Source organism: Vipera ursinii (assembly GCF_947247035.1).
Source record: "Vipera ursinii genome assembly, chromosome: 1".
Taxonomy (NCBI): Eukaryota; Metazoa; Chordata; class Lepidosauria; order Squamata; family Viperidae; genus Vipera; species Vipera ursinii.
The window spans coordinates 219,482,555-219,500,641 of NC_139512.1; the positions used below are offsets into that span (position 1 = coordinate 219,482,555).

Below are 18,087 nucleotides of genomic sequence, written 5' to 3' on the forward strand. Positions count from 1 at the left end.
TAACCAAAGTTTTCCAAAACCGTATACAGGAGAAGAACCAGAATGTCCTGACTAAAATTAAAATCCCTAGGCAGGTGCCTTTCATTCAAGAAATAATCAAATACATATATATTGATGCAGCCAAATAATGAAAAGAAGCAGTGGCACCAGCAGAAAACCAAGATGATGACAAATTCACATCATCACATAAGTGCCACATTCACAGATTTGTAAGACACCATCAAATATTTCTTTATTTGCACCCACATGGTTTCTCAGTACCCATGAAGAACAAAACTATACATGCATTATAGGACTGTTAAACTATTGCATCTATGTTCACTATTTAATAGCTAAAATATCAAATTATTACTTCTATCAGCCATTTCCAATGTCAATACCTTTTAGTGGGGAATTTTGAGAGTTGAACTTTGAACGAGGCCCAGCCGATAGGCTGCATGCAATGTACCAAAATGCCATCGTGGAAGGCAAGGAAGTCCTTTTTACCACTAATATAGGTAGGCCTTGACTTACAGCCATATTTGGGACCAGAATTTCTGTTGCTAAACAAGGCGGTTGTTAAGTGAATTACATGGTGATTTTATGACTTTTTTACCATGGTTGTTAAGTGAGTCATGTGCCCATTAAGTGAATCAGGCTTCCCCCATTGATTCTGCTTATTGAAAGCCTGCTGGGAAGGTTGCAAATGGGGATCACATGACCCTGGGACAGTTCTAAATACATGCCAGTTGTCAAGTGCCTGAATTTAGATCATGGGACCTTGATGATGCTGTGAGGGTTCTGAGTGTGAGGACTGATTAGAAGTCACTTTTTCCAGTGCCGCTGTAACTTCAAGCGGTCGCTAAATGAACAGTTGTAAATCGAGGACTACCATAAGCAGATTTTCAATGGAACGAGTTCATGAATTAGTGGCCCTCTTACCACAGATTCAAAGAAAAAATAAGAGATGTATGTAAATCATGTGCGGAACAGGCTTCACATGGGAATTTTCGAGCTTCAGTTCAGAAAGCTCCAGCACAAATAACATGAGATTATGAAGCTGGAACAAAGGCAAAATGCAAAACCTCAAGTTTTGGAAAATAGCTTCCTGTTTGTAGCCTATGTTTCGAAAGCTGTGCTTATCGGTTCCTTGTTCCTAAACATGATTTAATCTTTAAATCTCCAGTCAGGCTGGAATTCCCATTCCCCAAATGTCTAGACCTGAAAAGATCCAACATCCTGATATCACTCCTCAAAACTTAGTATGGTTGCTAATGCGACCACCTTTTCCTTCCTTTAAAATCCTTTGTGAGGAACAGCACAGTGATTACATAAGCAAATCATATGTTAGACAAAAATTAGTGATGTTTAATGGTTTAATGATGCCATTTGTGGTCATGCTTGTTGTAAAGATGCCCAGAACAAAACTGCACCAAAGACCCTAAATAGAAAAAAACCACCCTGTGTATATTCCTATTTTAAAAAAAATATATTGAGAATTATACTATGGTTTGCTGTACTATAGGATCTGACAAGGAATATTATTTGAAGCACTTCTTTTAGGACAATCCAAGAATGCCTTAAGATACTTGGTGGTGCAAAGTATTTTTTGAAAAGGTACTTCAAAGTATTCCATTGTAAAGCAAAAAGCTGAAAGCTGCCAGAAGATACAAAATTTATTCCACTTGGAACAATATAGCAGCGTTAGTAAAACAGTACATCAGTGTATTCAGAAGCATAAATCTACCCTCCCTCCCTCCTGCGTTGCAGAACCTGGCCTTCGCACATAATAATCAATCTGGAAGCATAGATAGCTGAAGCAGAGATAGATGGCTGTTTTACATCACACGGAATTGAATTCAGCTCACACAGAGCAATCTGAGACAAATGGATCATCAGTTGCAAAAAAATTTTTTTTTAAAAAGGCACAACATAAACCTCAAACAACTTTCCCTTCTTCAGAACTGAAAGGCAGAGGGAGCTATCTACAAGCTTACGGTGCAAGTAGGATTTCTCCTCAGCCTTTCAACACACTACCACACTTGCAGGGAGTTCTTACACCTTAGTTTGCATAACTGAGGCAGGCAGACACTACGACAGCTTTCCCCTGGGGGCAGGCAGGGAGAGTCCGCCTTCAGAAGACATTTTTGTCTTAAAGTCAGGTTGGAGCCTTTCCACCTTTCTAATGGAAGCAAGAGGACTTGATGATGTCACCAGAAGGAGATGGACTGATTTTTTCAACCTTTTGCTCCTCTGGGGGATGAGCAGGTGAAAATGGGAGCAGCAGGCCTTTGAGAGGCAAAGAATTTCCATCCCAACCCTTACATCCTCTCCAAGCCTAAAAAAAAAAATGCCCCCATACAGTAGTCCTTGACCTATGACTGTATTTGAGTCCAGAATTATGGTTGCAAGTCTTGTCGGTCGTTAAGCAGGTCATCACATGACCGTGTCCGATTTTTACAACTTTTGTGGCATTTGTTCAACAAATCACCATGGTCATTAAGCAAATCCAAGATCATTAGGAGAATGCCATGGTCATTAAACAAACCCATTGTCTGCAAATTCACTTTGCTGGAAATTGGAAGTAAATGTCAATTTCCAGGAAAAAAAACCTCATAATTCATGGACACATAACTGTAGCATACTGCAAACGGCTAAGGAAGGCAGACCAAATGCCAAGCCCCCAAAATGCAAGCACCGGATCGCAAGTGGGGGGAGGGCATTAGAAGTTTGAATTTGAGTGGTAAGTATCTTTGTTTGGCTCCATTGTAATTTCAAACAGTTGCTAAGTGACTAGCCCTACATTAAGAGCCACCCGTGTCTGTATTTTTCATAAGCTTAATAATGGGTAAAAATACAGGTGATAACAAGGAGCTTTTGTACTCTTAATTCCATCTTTAATTCTGACTTCAGGGGGGGGGGGAAATAACCACTGAAAATTAGTAGTTCTGCAGCCACATTTCAGCAGTGGGATCTTAAAATGCCTGGACCACAGTAGTCTGCCCTGCCTGTTATGTATTAGGCTTAAAGGAACACCTAAAGCATTTGTATAAGAGTCACCACCAGGAGGCGTTGAACTGTAACTGTTTTGGCGGGAAGCAGTTTTGGCGGGAAACAGAGGTTCAATCCAATTGGTTGGCTGTGTACCTAGCCAGGTACTGGCCAGGTATATAAAGAGTACAGATAACCCCTATTCCCCAGTACGGTCAATTCCACCTAATAAAGAGCTGTTAGGCTGTACTCATCGGCCTGGCGTCCTTCCTACTCTCCAGAACCCAGTACACAACCCTGTCCCAAAGTATTTTAAAACACACACGCATCTGATGTTAATGTTGCATCGGAATACACCTGGAATCTTAGCAATATTATGGCAAAGTGTTCTCTTTTTAATGAGATACTCCAGATAGCACTGGCCTATACCTTACACTCAGTTGCAAAAAATGAGACCAGCATCGGGCGTCATTTTCACTGGATATTTTCAAGAATTACATGAACCCGGTCTTAAACTTTCAAGAAGCAACAATCTCTTTCTCCTCTCCCACTGGGATGTGTATGAGGGATAAGCACAGAATGTAAAAAAACAAACCAGTATGATCACCATATAGTTATAAATTAATTAAACTAAGATCTAAGATGAAGCTGTATACCAAAAGAACACTTGAAACACGGGTGGGTGGTAAGTGTGGAGAAACCCTGACTCCTATCCCTCCATCTCATTTTTGTTACTCATTCCTTCATTCTTCATTGGGTTGCTGGTGTATTTGTGTATGGGGAAGTGGAGTGGTAGATATTTGCAGTGAAGAGCTTCTCATACAATTTGCCATCTGAGGTTCCTTTTTTCTTTTTTTTTACTCCAGTTCACAATGCTCAACTTTTTATGTCAGCAGTTTCAAGGTAATTAGATGGCCATATGTGGTCCCAAAATGGAACTTCATTACGGAGATGCATACTTGAGGATGTGAGGGCCTCTTGCCATTCAAAAGTACAAAGTGTGCATTTGTGGGTTAGTGCACTAAATCTGAAGATATAATTTACCAAGCCCACAGTCCCACTTTGAAATAAAAAAGCGGGGAGGGGTAAACTATACACTATAAATAGTTAGTGAATCAGCAGCCATGTGAAGAGCAATTATTGGCTTTTTTTCCACAACTAAGATTGCTAACCTTTTTTCCTGGCAGACTCCTGTGCCCTCACCGCCTGTTCTAAACCAGCCCTCTTCTCGCACCCCTAATCAAAGGAAGAGTCTGGAAAGCGTCCAAGATCAAAAGGCTTCTGCCAAGTTTTAATTACACTGTTACAAAAATACAAGAGCTTGACTTCTCAAAGAAAAAGTTGCTTTCAGCAACTAGCCCCTCCCCAAACACTTCTTTTATAGAGAGCTCAGGGCGTGGTCTCCCTGTGCCTCCTCCCGAGGAGTCCCATAGCCTTCCTTTGTTTGTCCCTGCTCGTCTGCCTCCTGCGTCGGGCGTCCTTGAACAGGGCCAGCTGTGGGTCATCATCCTCCGCACTCTCGGGCTCACACAGCTGAGAAGAGGTTCCCGGCTGAGGACTCTGCAAAGTCTCCAAATCATCATCAGCCGGTTCGTTTCCCTCCTCCCCCACATCTGAGTCCTCCGATACATCGGACCCGGCTGTCGGGCCCACAGGCTGGCCCTGAGTCACAACACTATCCCGCACCGCAGGGCCCTTCCCCCGGGTCTGCCGATCCGGATGCGGTCGGGATGGGAACTGTTCGTGAAAAGCAGTCACCAACGCAGGGGCATGAACGGCGGTCGCGTCTTCCCATGTGAAGTCCTCCGGCCCGTACCCTTTCCACTCGATCAGGTACTGGAAGCGACCTTTCAGCCAGCGGGAATCCCTGATGCTGGCGACCTCGTACTCGGGGGTGCTGTCGCCATCACGAGGTCCTGATGGGGGAGGTTCCGCTTGGCGAAGTGGACAAGCCGGTTGTTCGGGGACCAACAAGGACCGATGGAAGACGGGGTGCACGCGCAGGGAACGTGGCAGAGTTAAACGATAGGCGACCGGGTTGATGACGGCCTCGACTGGGAACGGTCCAAGGTAACGGTGGTCCAGCTTCCTCGCCGGCCGAGTGGATGGTAGGTTCCTGGTGGACAGCCAGACCCGATCCCCCACCGATAATGGAGGCGTATCCCTTCTCGACCGATCGGCGAACCTCTTGTAGTCGGCCTTGGCCTTCTCCAGCTGCCGTCGCACCAACCGATGGATCGCCTGTAACTCCGCCATGAATTCGTTCGCTGCCGGCTCCGGTGAGTCCACGGGAGAAAGGGGGAAAAACCGAGGGTGATAACCCACATTGGCCAAGAACGGTGTCATCTGCGTGGAGGTGTGCTGCGAGTTGTTAAAGGCAAACTCGGCTATGGCCAAATAGTCCACCCAATTGTCCTGCTGCAGGTTAACGTAGCAGCGCAGATACTGCTCCAAAATGCCGATGACCTTCTCGGTACCCCCGTCGGTCTGAGGATGATGCGCGGACGAGAGGCAAACCTTAATGTCCAACGCCCGCATCAACTCCTGCCAGAAGCGGGCTGTAAACTGGGCCCCCCTATCGGAGACGACTCTATCGGGAAGGCCGTGCAGCCGGAACACCTGTTGGATGAACATGCGACTAGTGGCGCGAGCTGACGGTAAGCCGCGACAGGGGATGAAGTGCGCCATCTTGGTCAACATGTCCACCACCACAAACACTGTCGTGAAGCCGGAGGATGGGGGTAGATCCGTCAGAAAGTCCATGGACACAGCCCCCCAGGGTCTCTTGGGCGTTGGCAAAGGCTGCAGTAAACCAGGCGGGGCCCCTGTCGCTGACTTGGCCTGCCTGCATGGGACGCAGGAGGTGACATAAGACTGGACATCGTGTCGGACTCGGGGCCACCAGAATGTACGGGAGACCAGGTTCAGAGTCTTGAACAGGCCAAAATGCCCCGCAGCCGGGTTATCATGACATTGGCTGAGGACGAGTCCCCTGAGTGGCCCTCCTGGAACATAGAGCCGGTCACGATAATACAGGAGTCCATCCGTGACCGACCAAGGCGAATCTGGCCCCACCTCTTCCTTCCGCTGAGCCACCCACGCCTCCTGCTGCTGCGCCTCCCGGATCCGAGCCCGTATATCCACCGGCTCCCGCACCGCAGCAAAAGACTCGACGGGGATCACGGTCCTGGGCGGAAGCTTGTCTTCCACTCGGGTGTACTCGGGCTTCCTGGACAGAGCATCCGCTCTCTGGTTGTGCCCGCTTGGTATGTACCGCACCCGGAAGTCAAACCTCGCAAAGAAGAGGGACCACCGGATCTGGCGTTGGTTCAAATTCCGAGCGGTCTGCAGGCTTTCCAGATTCTTGTGGTCCGTCCGGACCTCGATTTGATGCCGCGCCCCCTCCAGATGATGCCTCCAAGCCTCGAACGCCGCCTTGATGGCCAGCAGCTCCTTCTCCCAGATGGTATAGTTGCGCTCCGAGGGATTCAATTTCCGTGAGTGATACGCGCAAGGGAAAAGGGTACCGTTGGGCGTCGCTGCCTGAAGTAACACGGCCCCAATGGCAATGTCGGAGGCGTCCGCCTCCACGACAAACGGCCGTTGCGGGTCAGGATGCTTCAAGATGGGCTCCTTCATGAAGGCGTCCTTCAGAGCTTGGAACGCCTGTTGTTCGGGGGCGTTCCACTGGAACCGAGTCTTCTTCTGCAGGAGCCGGGTGAGGGGGGCTGTCAAGGCAGCAAAGCCAGGGATGAATGTCCGATAGTAGTTGGCAAATCCAAGAAGTCGCTGAATATCCTTCACGCGACGCGGGGGTTGCCAACTCTGCAACGACTCAACTTTACTCGGTTCCATGGCGATGCCCTCAGGAGAAATGCGGTGACCCAGGAAATCAATGGTCACCTGGTAGAACTGGCACTTCTCCAACTTGGCAAACAGCCGATGATTCCGGAGGCGCTGCAGGACCTGACGGAGATGCTGATGATGCGCTTCACGCGACGGGGAGTAAATCAGGATGTCGTCCAGGTAAATCACAACAAACTGGTCCAACAGATCCCGAAAGACGTCATTCATAAAATGCTGAAACACAGCGGGGGCGTTGGTCAGGCCAAACGGCATCACCGTGTACTCGAAATGTCCATAGCGAGTACCAAACGCCGTCTTCCACTCATCACCCGGCCGAACCCTGACGAGGTTGTAAGCTCCACGCAGGTCCAGTTTCGTGAAGATCTTAGCCTCCCGGAGTCGGTCCAAGAGCTCGGGGATGAGGGGCAGCAGGTAGCGGTTACGCACCGTGATAGCGTTGAGTTTCCGGTAGTCACAGCAAAGCCGTAACTCGCCCGACTTCTTTTTGACGAAGAGCACGGGCGCAGACACTGGCGAGGACGAGGGCCGGATGAAACCACGAGCCAAGTTCTTCGTCAGGAAGTCCCGCAATGCAGCCAACTCGGGCTCCGACATGGAGTACAAACGCCCCACTGGGAGAGGCGCATCAGGGACTAGGTCAATGGAGCAGTCGTAGGGCCTGTGCGGGGGTAATTGGTCCGCCTCTGACTCGCTGAACACGTCAGCAAAGTCGGACAGTTCGGGAGGCAAGGAAACCCCTGAGGAACCCTCCACCTGGCCGGCACAGATATGGCGGGTGTGGTCCACGCACTGCAAACTTGGGAAGGTGACCAAGTTCTGAGACCAATAGATCTGTGGATCATGCGCCCGGAGCCACGCCAGTCCCAAGACCACGGGGAAGTGCAGATCCGAAGTGACGTAGAACTGAATGGCCTCCACATGGGTACTGATGGCCATACACACGGGTTGCGTGGCGGCCGTGATAGGCCCGGACAGGAGCACTCGACCATCGATGGTCTCCACAAGCATGGGCGGATCCACTGGACACTGGGGAACAGCCCATTTGGCCACAAAGGCCGAATCCATAAAGTTAGTGGTAGCCCCAGAGTCAATTAAGGCATGGACTGGAATCCCCTCTGACTTGCCAGGGAGGATCAGACGTGCCTCCAAAATCAAATGCCGTGGAGGTTCACAGGCACCGTCGGAACGGCGTCGCTCGGTGTGGATGTTGTGGGTCGCCCGATCTTTCACACCGTCTAGATCGGGCTCGGGCCGTTTCCCGATAACAAAGCAGGGGACTTTCTCGGGGCAGGCTTGGTCACTGACGCCCGCTGACGCTTCTTCGGGCAAGAAGCAGCCAAATGTCCAGGGTCCCCACAGTAAAAACACAACCCCTCCGATCGTCGTCTGTCCATTTCCGTCACCGATAGACGGGACCTGGCGGCACCCAGCTCCATTGGCTCCTCCCTCTGGACCGGGGGCTCACGCACAACAGGGGCGGCTGGGGTCTGTGGGGTGGCACGGCGACTCTTACGCTGCTGCAGCCGGGCATCGATCCGCAGACAAAGATGGATCAGCCCATTCAGGTCTGAGGGAATGTCCACGCGGGCCAGCTCATCCAACATCTCCTCTGACAAGCCATCCTGAAAGGCATCCACGAGCGCAGCCTCATTCCAGGCGGAATCCTGGCTAAGCAGCCGGAAATCGCTGATATAGGCCTGTAGAGGGCGCTGACCCTGCCTCAAAGCTTTCAGGCGTCGGGTGGCCGTCTGTGCCTTAATCGGGTCCTCGTACATGAGGCGCATATGGTCACAAAACCCCCCAAAGTTATCCAACAAAGGGCTAGGCTGTGCCAACAGAGGCGTGCCCCAACGAGCTGCATCTCCCGACAGAAGGCTCAACACGAATCCCACCTTATCTCGGTCAGTGGGGAAATCAGCTGCTTTCACGCTGATATAAAGCTGGCATTGTCCCAGGAAGGCAGGAAACAGTTCTGGATTACCAGCGAATTTATCCGGCATAGCTATCTGACATTTCCTCCTGGGTGGGGGGGCAGCATGTACCTGAGCCTGCAGTTGTGCCACCTGAGTGGCCAGCAAGGTGAGTTGCTGGTTGAGCTGGACATTCTCGGCAAGAAGCTGCTCCATCGTAGTATTAAGGGGTGGGGGGCTGAAAGCAAACTGTTCTAAACCAGCCCTCTTCTCGCACCCCTAATCAAAGGAAGAGTCTGGAAAGCGTCCAAGATCAAAAGGCTTCTGCCAAGTTTTAATTACACTGTTACAAAAATACAAGAGCTTGACTTCTCAAAGAAAAAGTTGCTTTCAGCAACTAGCCCCTCCCCAAACACTTCTTTTATAGAGAGCTCAGGGCGTGGTCTCCCTGTGCCTCCTCCCGAGGAGTCCCATAGCCTTCCTTTGTTTGTCCCTGCTCGTCTGCCTCCTGCGTCGGGCGTCCTTGAACAGGGCCAGCTGTGGGTCATCATCCTCCGCACTCTCGGGCTCACACAGCTGAGAAGAGGTTCCCGGCTGAGGACTCTGCAAAGTCTCCAAATCATCATCAGCCGGTTCGTTTCCCTCCTCCCCCACATCTGAGTCCTCCGATACATCGGACCCGGCTGTCGGGCCCACAGGCTGGCCCTGAGTCACAACACCGCCTACCTGGAATGCAGAAATGAAGCAGATGGAGCTTCATCCATAGGTTTGCTCCCCTGCCTAAAACTGAAAAATTGCAGCCTTTCAGGCAGCTGTTAAAAGCAAAAGAATCTGCCAAAAAGGACTGGACGTCCTTCTATCAGATTACAGGATGTCATGTATCTAAGAACTGTTTCGTCTCCCACACTGCAATATATAAATATCTCAATATTTTTTCAGAGAGACGCTGTAGCAATCTCTGTATCTCAAAGGAGCCCAGGCAATTCTCTATAGAGTTTCCTCCTTGCACAGATTTATCTCTATTGTGTTGTAAATAGTTCCAGCAGTGCACCTTCACATTTGTAACAACGGAAAAGGAAGAAATCTAACTACTTTTAGCAGCAAAAAGGGAAAACGGTGCTTACATAATCAGCCTATGACTTAGAGAACAGCAGAGAATTGGAAGAAGAATTTTAAAGAATATTAAAGTTCCAAACGAGTTATGGGAGAATCATAGGATTTAAAAGTAGACATTTGTTGGAATAAAAGAAAGTCTTGTCATCAAACTAGATTTTTTAAAAACAGCGTGGGGCAACCCAAAACAATGACCAAAGGCAAGCTGTATCTGAACCAGGATGAAAAAAAAAGAGCCAAAGGGAGGGTGGTGAATGAGATGGCAAGCAGTCCTACCATTTTAACTACCAGCCAGACACATTTCTGAATTTCACTTTCATCCATCTAAGACACAGGTCTGCAACCCGCGGCTCCGGAGCTGCATGCGGTTCTTTCAGCCGTCTCCTGCGGCTCCCAATCCTCTGCCATGTGCAGTCAAAAAAAAAAAAAGTAGGACTAAAAAAGTTCAACCAATCCATTCAAATATGCAGGGTAGGTGCATATCTCGCCTTGGCTCCAATCTTCAGTCAAACCCTGTTCTGCGCATGCGCGCATGTACGCCCATGCGCACACATTTTTTGCGGCTCCCAGTTTTTCCTTTTGTGAGGGAACCGGTTCCGAGTGGCTCTTTCACTGTTTCAGGTTGCTGACCCCTGATCTAAGGTATGGAATCTACATCTGCACAAGGAACAGACTCTTGTCCTGGGTCACATGCAAAGTCAGGAACCTTCCTCTAAGGAGGAAAAGATGTTGCCTTTGAAAAGACCAGTGGAAAATCCCAGGAGAAGAGGAAAGAGAAGCTATAAGCTGAGGTTGGGAAAAGGAAAGGAACCCCTTTAGCCTCTGTTAAAAATAAAAGAGTCAGTTAAAAAACTGGAGGGAGAAGCTGGGAGAAAAACGCTCATGAAAACAAGCAGGAACCCTGCTTGCAGGCATCATTTCTTCCTACAGCAGAGATAACATTTCTAGATGAGCTAGAAATAATGCATAATGTTGCTTTTTAACAGTGTGCATTGCTGTTAAATGTCCAGTCCTTCCATGCAAACCGGCACCTCTTCCTGTGTCAGAGTTGCTTTTATAGTAGTGGCAGATCTATCATCCTTTGAACTACTAAGAGCTTTATGTTCTCCTGTAAATTCTTTTTAATTGGATATTCTTTTCATAGGTCTGTGTTTTGAACAGTTCTGTATTTAGCCTCTACCACATCCAACTACTTAAAAGTTAAAAAGGAGCCACCACAGTCTCCCTTTTCCTTTTTTTTCATTTTGAATGAAGTTTGATTCTTTTTATTTCTTGTGATATTGGCCTCATCCTACATGGGAGAAGGGGCTGGTTTTCATAATCACGTGCTTTAATGCTACAAGGCCAGGAAATTCATGTGCTGAAGAATTTCCCTTTCATTATCCCCCCATCTTTTTAACCTAAGAAACTCATACTATGACGCCCCCCCCCCTCTCTCTCTCTCTCTCTCACACACACACACACATATACTAGAGTGGGAAGGGATGACATTGGGAAAATAGATAGTGGCAGCACTAATGCTGCACCCAAGGCAAGCAGCAGAGCTAGAGCAGTAGGGAGACAAGACCAACAACATTTCAGACTATGGGTTTAATTTTGCCAGTACAGGGAGTTCTGCAGTAATACTGGCAAATGCAGATTAAAAAGGCAACATCTAAAAGAGTTTTCACACATCCTGTCTTATCTTGGCTTGTCAGTTCTTGAAATGTCTTTATGTTTTAAAAAAAAATAGGAAGATGGAACAATCTGTTTCTTTATGGCCTAGTTTTAACAATATGCTAAAGTTTTAACAATGTACTAAAGGTCTGAGCTTGTTTAATATTATATGGATCATTTAAAAATGATTTACAATTAGTTCATTTTAACCATGGTTTTATATATGTATATGCATGCATACATGTGGATTATTGTAGCATTACTGTACTTTGTTGTTGTTGTATGTATGTATGTTTTTATATATTTATGTTGTTGTTATATTTCACCAAATGAAGAAAACATTTAAAAGCAGAGGTTGCGCTCTTCAGGATAAGCCATCCAACTAACAGTACAACATTGTGCAAGTTTACTTAGTAACGTCTCTTTCATTTCCATGGAATTGATCCCCAAGAAAGTTTGTTTAAGGTTGAAGCCTAGTTGACCAAACATAGTTACTCAGACATTAAGCCTCCAAGTCCCATGTAGTTCAAACATGAAGTAATATGTAGACTTTACTCCAGCATACAGTTAGTGTACTTAACCTCATATAAATCACAGCCTGTCAGTTCCAAGTGCCATTTTAAACATACTTTTGTCTCTCAAATTTGGTCTTGTGATTCTTACCACTGAACATTTCATGTGAAGAAACCTACCTAACCAAAACTGCAGGCTCAGCACTGATACCATCAAAGCATAATTGAGGAAGGCTTTTTTTGTTAGATGTTCCCTTCTTAAATATCGCCTTCCAGTTTCCATGCAGTCAACCATGAGTATCTTCTTGCTTGATTTGAGTGGGGTTTCTGCAAGCTGTTTCGGCAAGACTGCCTTTAAAATATGTATGAGCCTATTCATGCTGAAGAATTAGAGGGACTAGAAATTAGTTCATCTTTGCATTAGAGGACCCAAAGTTTTCAAAGAATGTTCAAGGCACTGTCACATATTTAATAGCCGGAAAGGAACAGGATGTAGTATACAGTTCCTCCCAAGATTCTTTCTAGGCTAAGTTTAGATTCTAATCATCTTCGATCATCATTGCAGGAACAAACTTCAGGAGCAATTAGAAGTTGGGCAATCACCACCCAGTTAACTCAAATAACTGATAGACAAAAAGAGGAGAGGAAGAGATTCTAACCTAATCCTTTCGCCTACTTAAAATCCTTTATAAGAAGGAAAGAAAAAAAGAAAATATCCTTCCAATGTTTCACAGAACCAGAGGCACACATCTTTAAAGAGGCGTGGCATAAATCAAACTCTGATACTGGGATATATTTATGAATCTAGATAACTTTTACTAAATGGCCCCCTCCTTATATAGCCATGTAGGTTGGTCATTTTTTCTTTCCCCACCCCTTCAACTTGTCTTGCCAAAATCTGACAGCTGCTTCAGCCACTGCAACTGAAGATTTCTAGTGGGAGGGAGCATTCCTGAGGATCCATGTTCACCTTGATCTCATCCATCCATCCACACACACACACACACACTCTCCTTTAACCAAAGGTCAGGGAATAGGAACTGGTGGCCTGTAGTTATTCCTAAATAACAACTCTGAACAGTACACCAATATGACCAATGCAAAGGATACTGACAGAGGATTTGGATCAGTGCTTTTCAACCTTAGCAACAAAAGTCAAAGCTTCCATTTCCTCCATCACTGCGAGCTGGAAGGACTTGGTTTTTCTTATTTATGTATATTTAAAAAATGCTTATGTAACTAAGATTGAAGATTATACTTCTGCAACTGCGTGCCCTCTAGATATATTAAGCAACGCCTGTCAACCCCAACCAACATGAATGACAAAATATTATCAACCTTAGCAAGTCAGGATATCTACACGATGAGATTTCCTGCAATTATAACTGTTACTCTAATCTGAATGCCTTGAAAGCTAATTAAATATTTTCCCTTCTATTCTATTAGCTCTCCCGAAACAATCAAGTATAGCCAAAATATATCAAGCCTAGTATTTTTTTTTCTCCCCACAGAAAATCTGTTGGTAGAGAGGATTAAGTTAGGAGATTTCTCTTGCTGACTCTTCCCAGCAAAGAGGTGCCAAAACAGTCCAAGAATTAAAGTAAAGGAAGGTGTAGATGCCGGTAGCTGTATGCTCCATCTTCATATTGTCTCTACTCACCTCCACTGCTCTTTCTAGAAATGGCTTGAAAAATATTTAACAAAAAACATGTTAGGATGGCAGCCAAATGGGGTTATGCCATTAATTGTAAGAAAAAAGATCCAAAACTGTATTAAAGTGTCTGTGTGTACATATGCGCTAATACAAATAGTCCTCACTTAACAACAGGATCTCCTGTTTAGCAACCGATTAAGTTACAACAGTGCTGAAAAAGTAACTTTAAAACCGGTCCTCACATTAACGACCATCACAGCGGCCCCACAGTTACATGAGATTCAGGTGTTTCACAATTGGCACATAGTTATGACTATCACAGGTCCCGTCATCACATTAACTGCCACTTGCATGCTTCACAGCTGGCCTGTGACAAGCAGAGTCAATGGAGAAGCCAGCAATAAAATCACAAGTTGCGGTCAACTGATGTCTCGCTTAGTGACCACATTCTTTAGCGCTGGATATGCCAGTCCCTATTGCGAACGTGAAGCGTGTACACATACCTGTACACGCAGAGAGTGATTGGACATACCAGACCATTCCATAAGAAACTTCTTTCGAACCTAACTTATTCAATTCGGATTAACAGCATGGCCCAAATTGTGTAAGCTATTGCAAGTGCAGATTCTGGCATCTGTGATCTTGGCACTAATTTGGGAGCAAGTCTCCGAATTCCAAGGAAGTTGCTTGCCTCACGGAATTTCAGCTATTGTTAGCGTACCACCCCGTCCATCTCATATATATATTTACACACACACACACACATACGCGCGCGCACACAAACGCACACACACACACACACACACACACACACACACACGCTGATAAGCGCCAATAAGGCCCTTCAGTGCGAGTTTGGGGAGGGCGCCGTTCTCCATCATCCTTATTTGCCCTGTTCACCGCGGTATACAAATTAAATTAATAATAATAATAAGAAGAAGAAGATAAAGGACTGGGAAAAGGCCACGCAAACTCCCCACCGTAAATGCCTCCAATACGACGCCCCCGTGGGTCCAGGTTAACGTGGCTTCCCCTCCTAAGCTACATCACGTTTACGGACGTCCTTTATTTAAGACAAGCTAGATGCCAGCCCGCTCGACGGATGCCAGCTGAGCAAGCTCGGCTCCTGCCGGCAGACCGACGCCGCTTGGCCCCTGCCACACGGGCGAGCGCTCCATCTCGTCGCCGGCCGAAGGAGCCCTTTCAGCCGCCGCGCCGGTGATGTGGGCGGCCTAGCCAGAGCAGCGCCCGAGAGATGCCCGCCCGCAAGGAAATACAACGAGCCCGGCGACGGCGACGCCTCACCCTTCTCTTGCTGCTCCTGCTGCCGCTGCTGCTGTTGACGGCGCAGTCCTCGGAAAGAGAAAAGCCCGCCGCCTCGGCCGCCTCTGCCCAGCGGGCGCCTCCTGCGCTCTGCTGCTCCCGCCGGGGCTTGCATGGACCACGCGCTGCCGCCCGCTCCTCAGGGGCGCGAGCAGCCTGGCCAGGGTGTGGGCGCCTCGCGCATTCTGCCGCCGCCGCCGCCGCCGCTGCTGCTGCTGCCCAGGCTGGTCTGCGCGCTTTCCCCGCCTCGGCGGCCGGCTGCTTTCTGCTCGTCTTCCCACCCGACTCCTTCTGTCCCTTGAGGAAGGAAGAAGGTGGGGGGAGGGAGGAGGAGGAGGAGGGAAAGGGAATAGCTAATCGGAGCACAAGGGCGCCATTAAGCTTCTGTGGCTTTGCAGCCGGAGCGGGGCTGCTTTGAAGCAAACCGCTAAATTGGGGGCGCCGCGGATGCCCTGCGCGCCCTCTGCTGGCGCGCTGTGCGCAAGACAAGGGGCAGAGCCTTCCCTCAGGTTTAAGATCCCCTATATATATATATATATATACTTCGGGCTCGGGCGGACGGCGCGATCTAAGTCAGAGGCGTGGATGATCGTCCAGTGCGTTCCCACAGGGAGGGTCTTCTCAGGGTGCCACCGGTAAGAGATTGCCGGCGGACGACACCCAGGGATAGGGCCTTCTCAGTGGGGGCGCCTGCCCTTTGGAACCAGCTGCCAGTGGAGCTGAGGACTGCCCCCGACCTCCGTTCATTCCGCCGGGACCTGAAGACCTGGCTCTTCGAGCTCTCTGGCCCAGGCTGAGGATTAATCTTATTTTAACTGGGGTTTTACTTATACAGGGACAAATTTAATTTTTTTTAAACTTGTTTTTAACTTTTGTATTTTGGTTTTTAATTACCCTGTAAACCGCCCTGAGTCCTTTGGGAAAGGGCGGTATATAAATGTAATAAAATTAAATAAATAAATAAATGATCGACTCGCTTTTGCGGGCTCCTTTGGATGCTATCGGTCCGCGATCGATCAGAATAGAGCTGGAAAGTACCTTAGAGGTCTTCTAAGTGCAGTCTCCCGCTCAAGCAGGAGACCTATACCATTTCAGACACGTGACTGTCGAGTCTCTTCTTGAAAACCTCCAATGATGAAGGAAGCACCGTCCTACACCTTCTGAAGGCAAAGCTGTTCCATTGGTTAATTGTCCTCACTGTTAGGAAGTTTCTCCTTAATTCCATGTGGCCTTTCTCTGATTAGTTTCCAGCCATTGTTTCTTGTCTTGCTTTCTGGTGCTTTGGAGAATAATTTGACCTCCTCTTCTTTGTGGCAGCCCCTCAAATACTGGAATACTGCTAGCATGTCGTCCCTAGCCTTTCTTTTATCTTGACCAGCCATACACAGGGAAATAAAACTTCAGGAGCAGACAGGTTTTTGCCGGAGAAAAAATTATGGCCCTTGCTCCCTGGCTCAGCCATGGGATTTTAGAGAATTTATATTGGAAAATGTAAAGCAAAATGTAAAGCTTATTTTCCTGTACTCTTCTGACATGTCTCTCTTCCTTTTTTCTAACCCAGACTGTCCCTACCATTAACCAGAGCATTAAGTTGTAACCTAAAATGGCAAATGCTAAAAGACAAGTCATGGCTGAACCGTAGAATTTGATGCGCTTATTGGTGATGACCATCATTTTCTCTACATTATCCCACATCCAAAGTAGAACCACAGTTGTTGCCTCATGCCCAAGGTAAATTAAAACTCAGTGATCAGGGCGATTTCCATTCCTGCCCACTACTTATGCACCAGGGACAAATTCCTTGTGTGTCCAATCACACTTGGCCAATAAAGAATTCTATTCTATTCAAGGGCTGGCGGAATGCATTTTAATGTAGCCATCTGGGTATATCTTAGTTAGACAGCTTTATAACAGGATTCATCAAATTCATCATTATTAGTCTTTATTATTTTCAAAGTCACCCTCCAATGTGGGCATTTGAGCTTGGCCACAGTGTGATCAATGGACTCTGTAGAGGGTGTCAAGAGGGGGCAAGGATGGGAGGGGAGACAAATGGCAAAAGCTCTTTCTTTAGATACACTTTTGCTTCCTTTATACAGTATGTCCATTGTGATTTCATACATACCAAAGGAGTGCAGCTTGCATCGGGACAGCATGATGCCCCTGTCCTCATTATGATGAAAGTATTGGATTATGTAAGACACAATGTTAAATGAGAAGAAATCTTTACTTGATCTTTAAAATAAGGAACCTGAATACCTGTACAGTTCCTGCAGTCTCTGACTTACAACCATTCATTTAGCAACAGTTCAAAGTTATGACAGCACTGAAAAAAGTGACTTACAACTGGTCCTTGCACTTAGCAACTATTACAGCATACCCAGGGTCATGTGATCAAAATTTGGGTTCCTGGCAACCAGCAACTATGATAGTTGCAGCATTCCAGGAACATACGTTCACAATTTGTGACCTTCCCAGCTGACTTCCAACAAGCAAAACCAAGGGGGAAGGCAGATTCATATAATGACCATGTGAGTCACATAATAGCTAGGCTGATTCACTTAACAACCATGGCAAAGAAGGTCCAGAAATCAGGCATGATTTGCTTAACAACTGCCACATTTAGCAACGGAAGTACCAGTCTCAATTGTGGTTGTAAGCTGAGGACTACCTGCGTATGCCTTTTGACTGGTTGTGTTAAGAACTTTCTGCCTCTATAGAAGCATCAATGTTGAATTAGAACTGGAGCTCTCATCAACTCTTGTGGCTACAGCTCCCAGAATTCCTGTGCCTCATACTTCTACAAGACCTAAATACATTCATTTGCTGATTGCCAAAATTACAGGTGAATAGCAAGTAGCATTGTAACATTGGCACATCAATGGGTGTAGTAGTAGAATAGCATTCAGAATGTTTGCATTCATAATTGCTTCTGTACTACTTGCTTGAAATTTAAAAAAAGAGAGAGAGAGAGAAACTGATGTTATTGTCCTGTGAAAAAGTAAGCATGTCCTCTGTTAGTTCTGTGGTTTTACATATCAGGACTTAGTAAAAAATCATCTGGTCCTTAGCAGTTCTTAAA

At 47.0% G+C, this 18,087-nt stretch overlaps 1 protein-coding gene and 1 long non-coding RNA gene across 2 annotated transcripts in view; both read right to left on the minus strand.

Moving 5' to 3' along the window:
* RNF144A (ring finger protein 144A) overlaps positions 1 to 15,263 on the minus strand; it is a 71,653-nt gene extending 56,390 nt beyond the window's left edge. Inside the window, exon 1 of the mRNA XM_083379945.1 lies at positions 14,988 to 15,263. Coding sequence (XP_083236071.1) covers positions 14,988 to 15,120 — 133 coding nt within the window. The 5' untranslated portion in view covers positions 15,121 to 15,263. The remainder of the gene's footprint in view (positions 1 to 14,987) is intronic.
* The window catches only part of LOC310632053, a 423,537-nt gene that overhangs the window by 337,245 nt on the left and 68,205 nt on the right, over positions 1 to 18,087 (minus strand). The gene's annotated exons all lie outside the window — the stretch shown is intronic.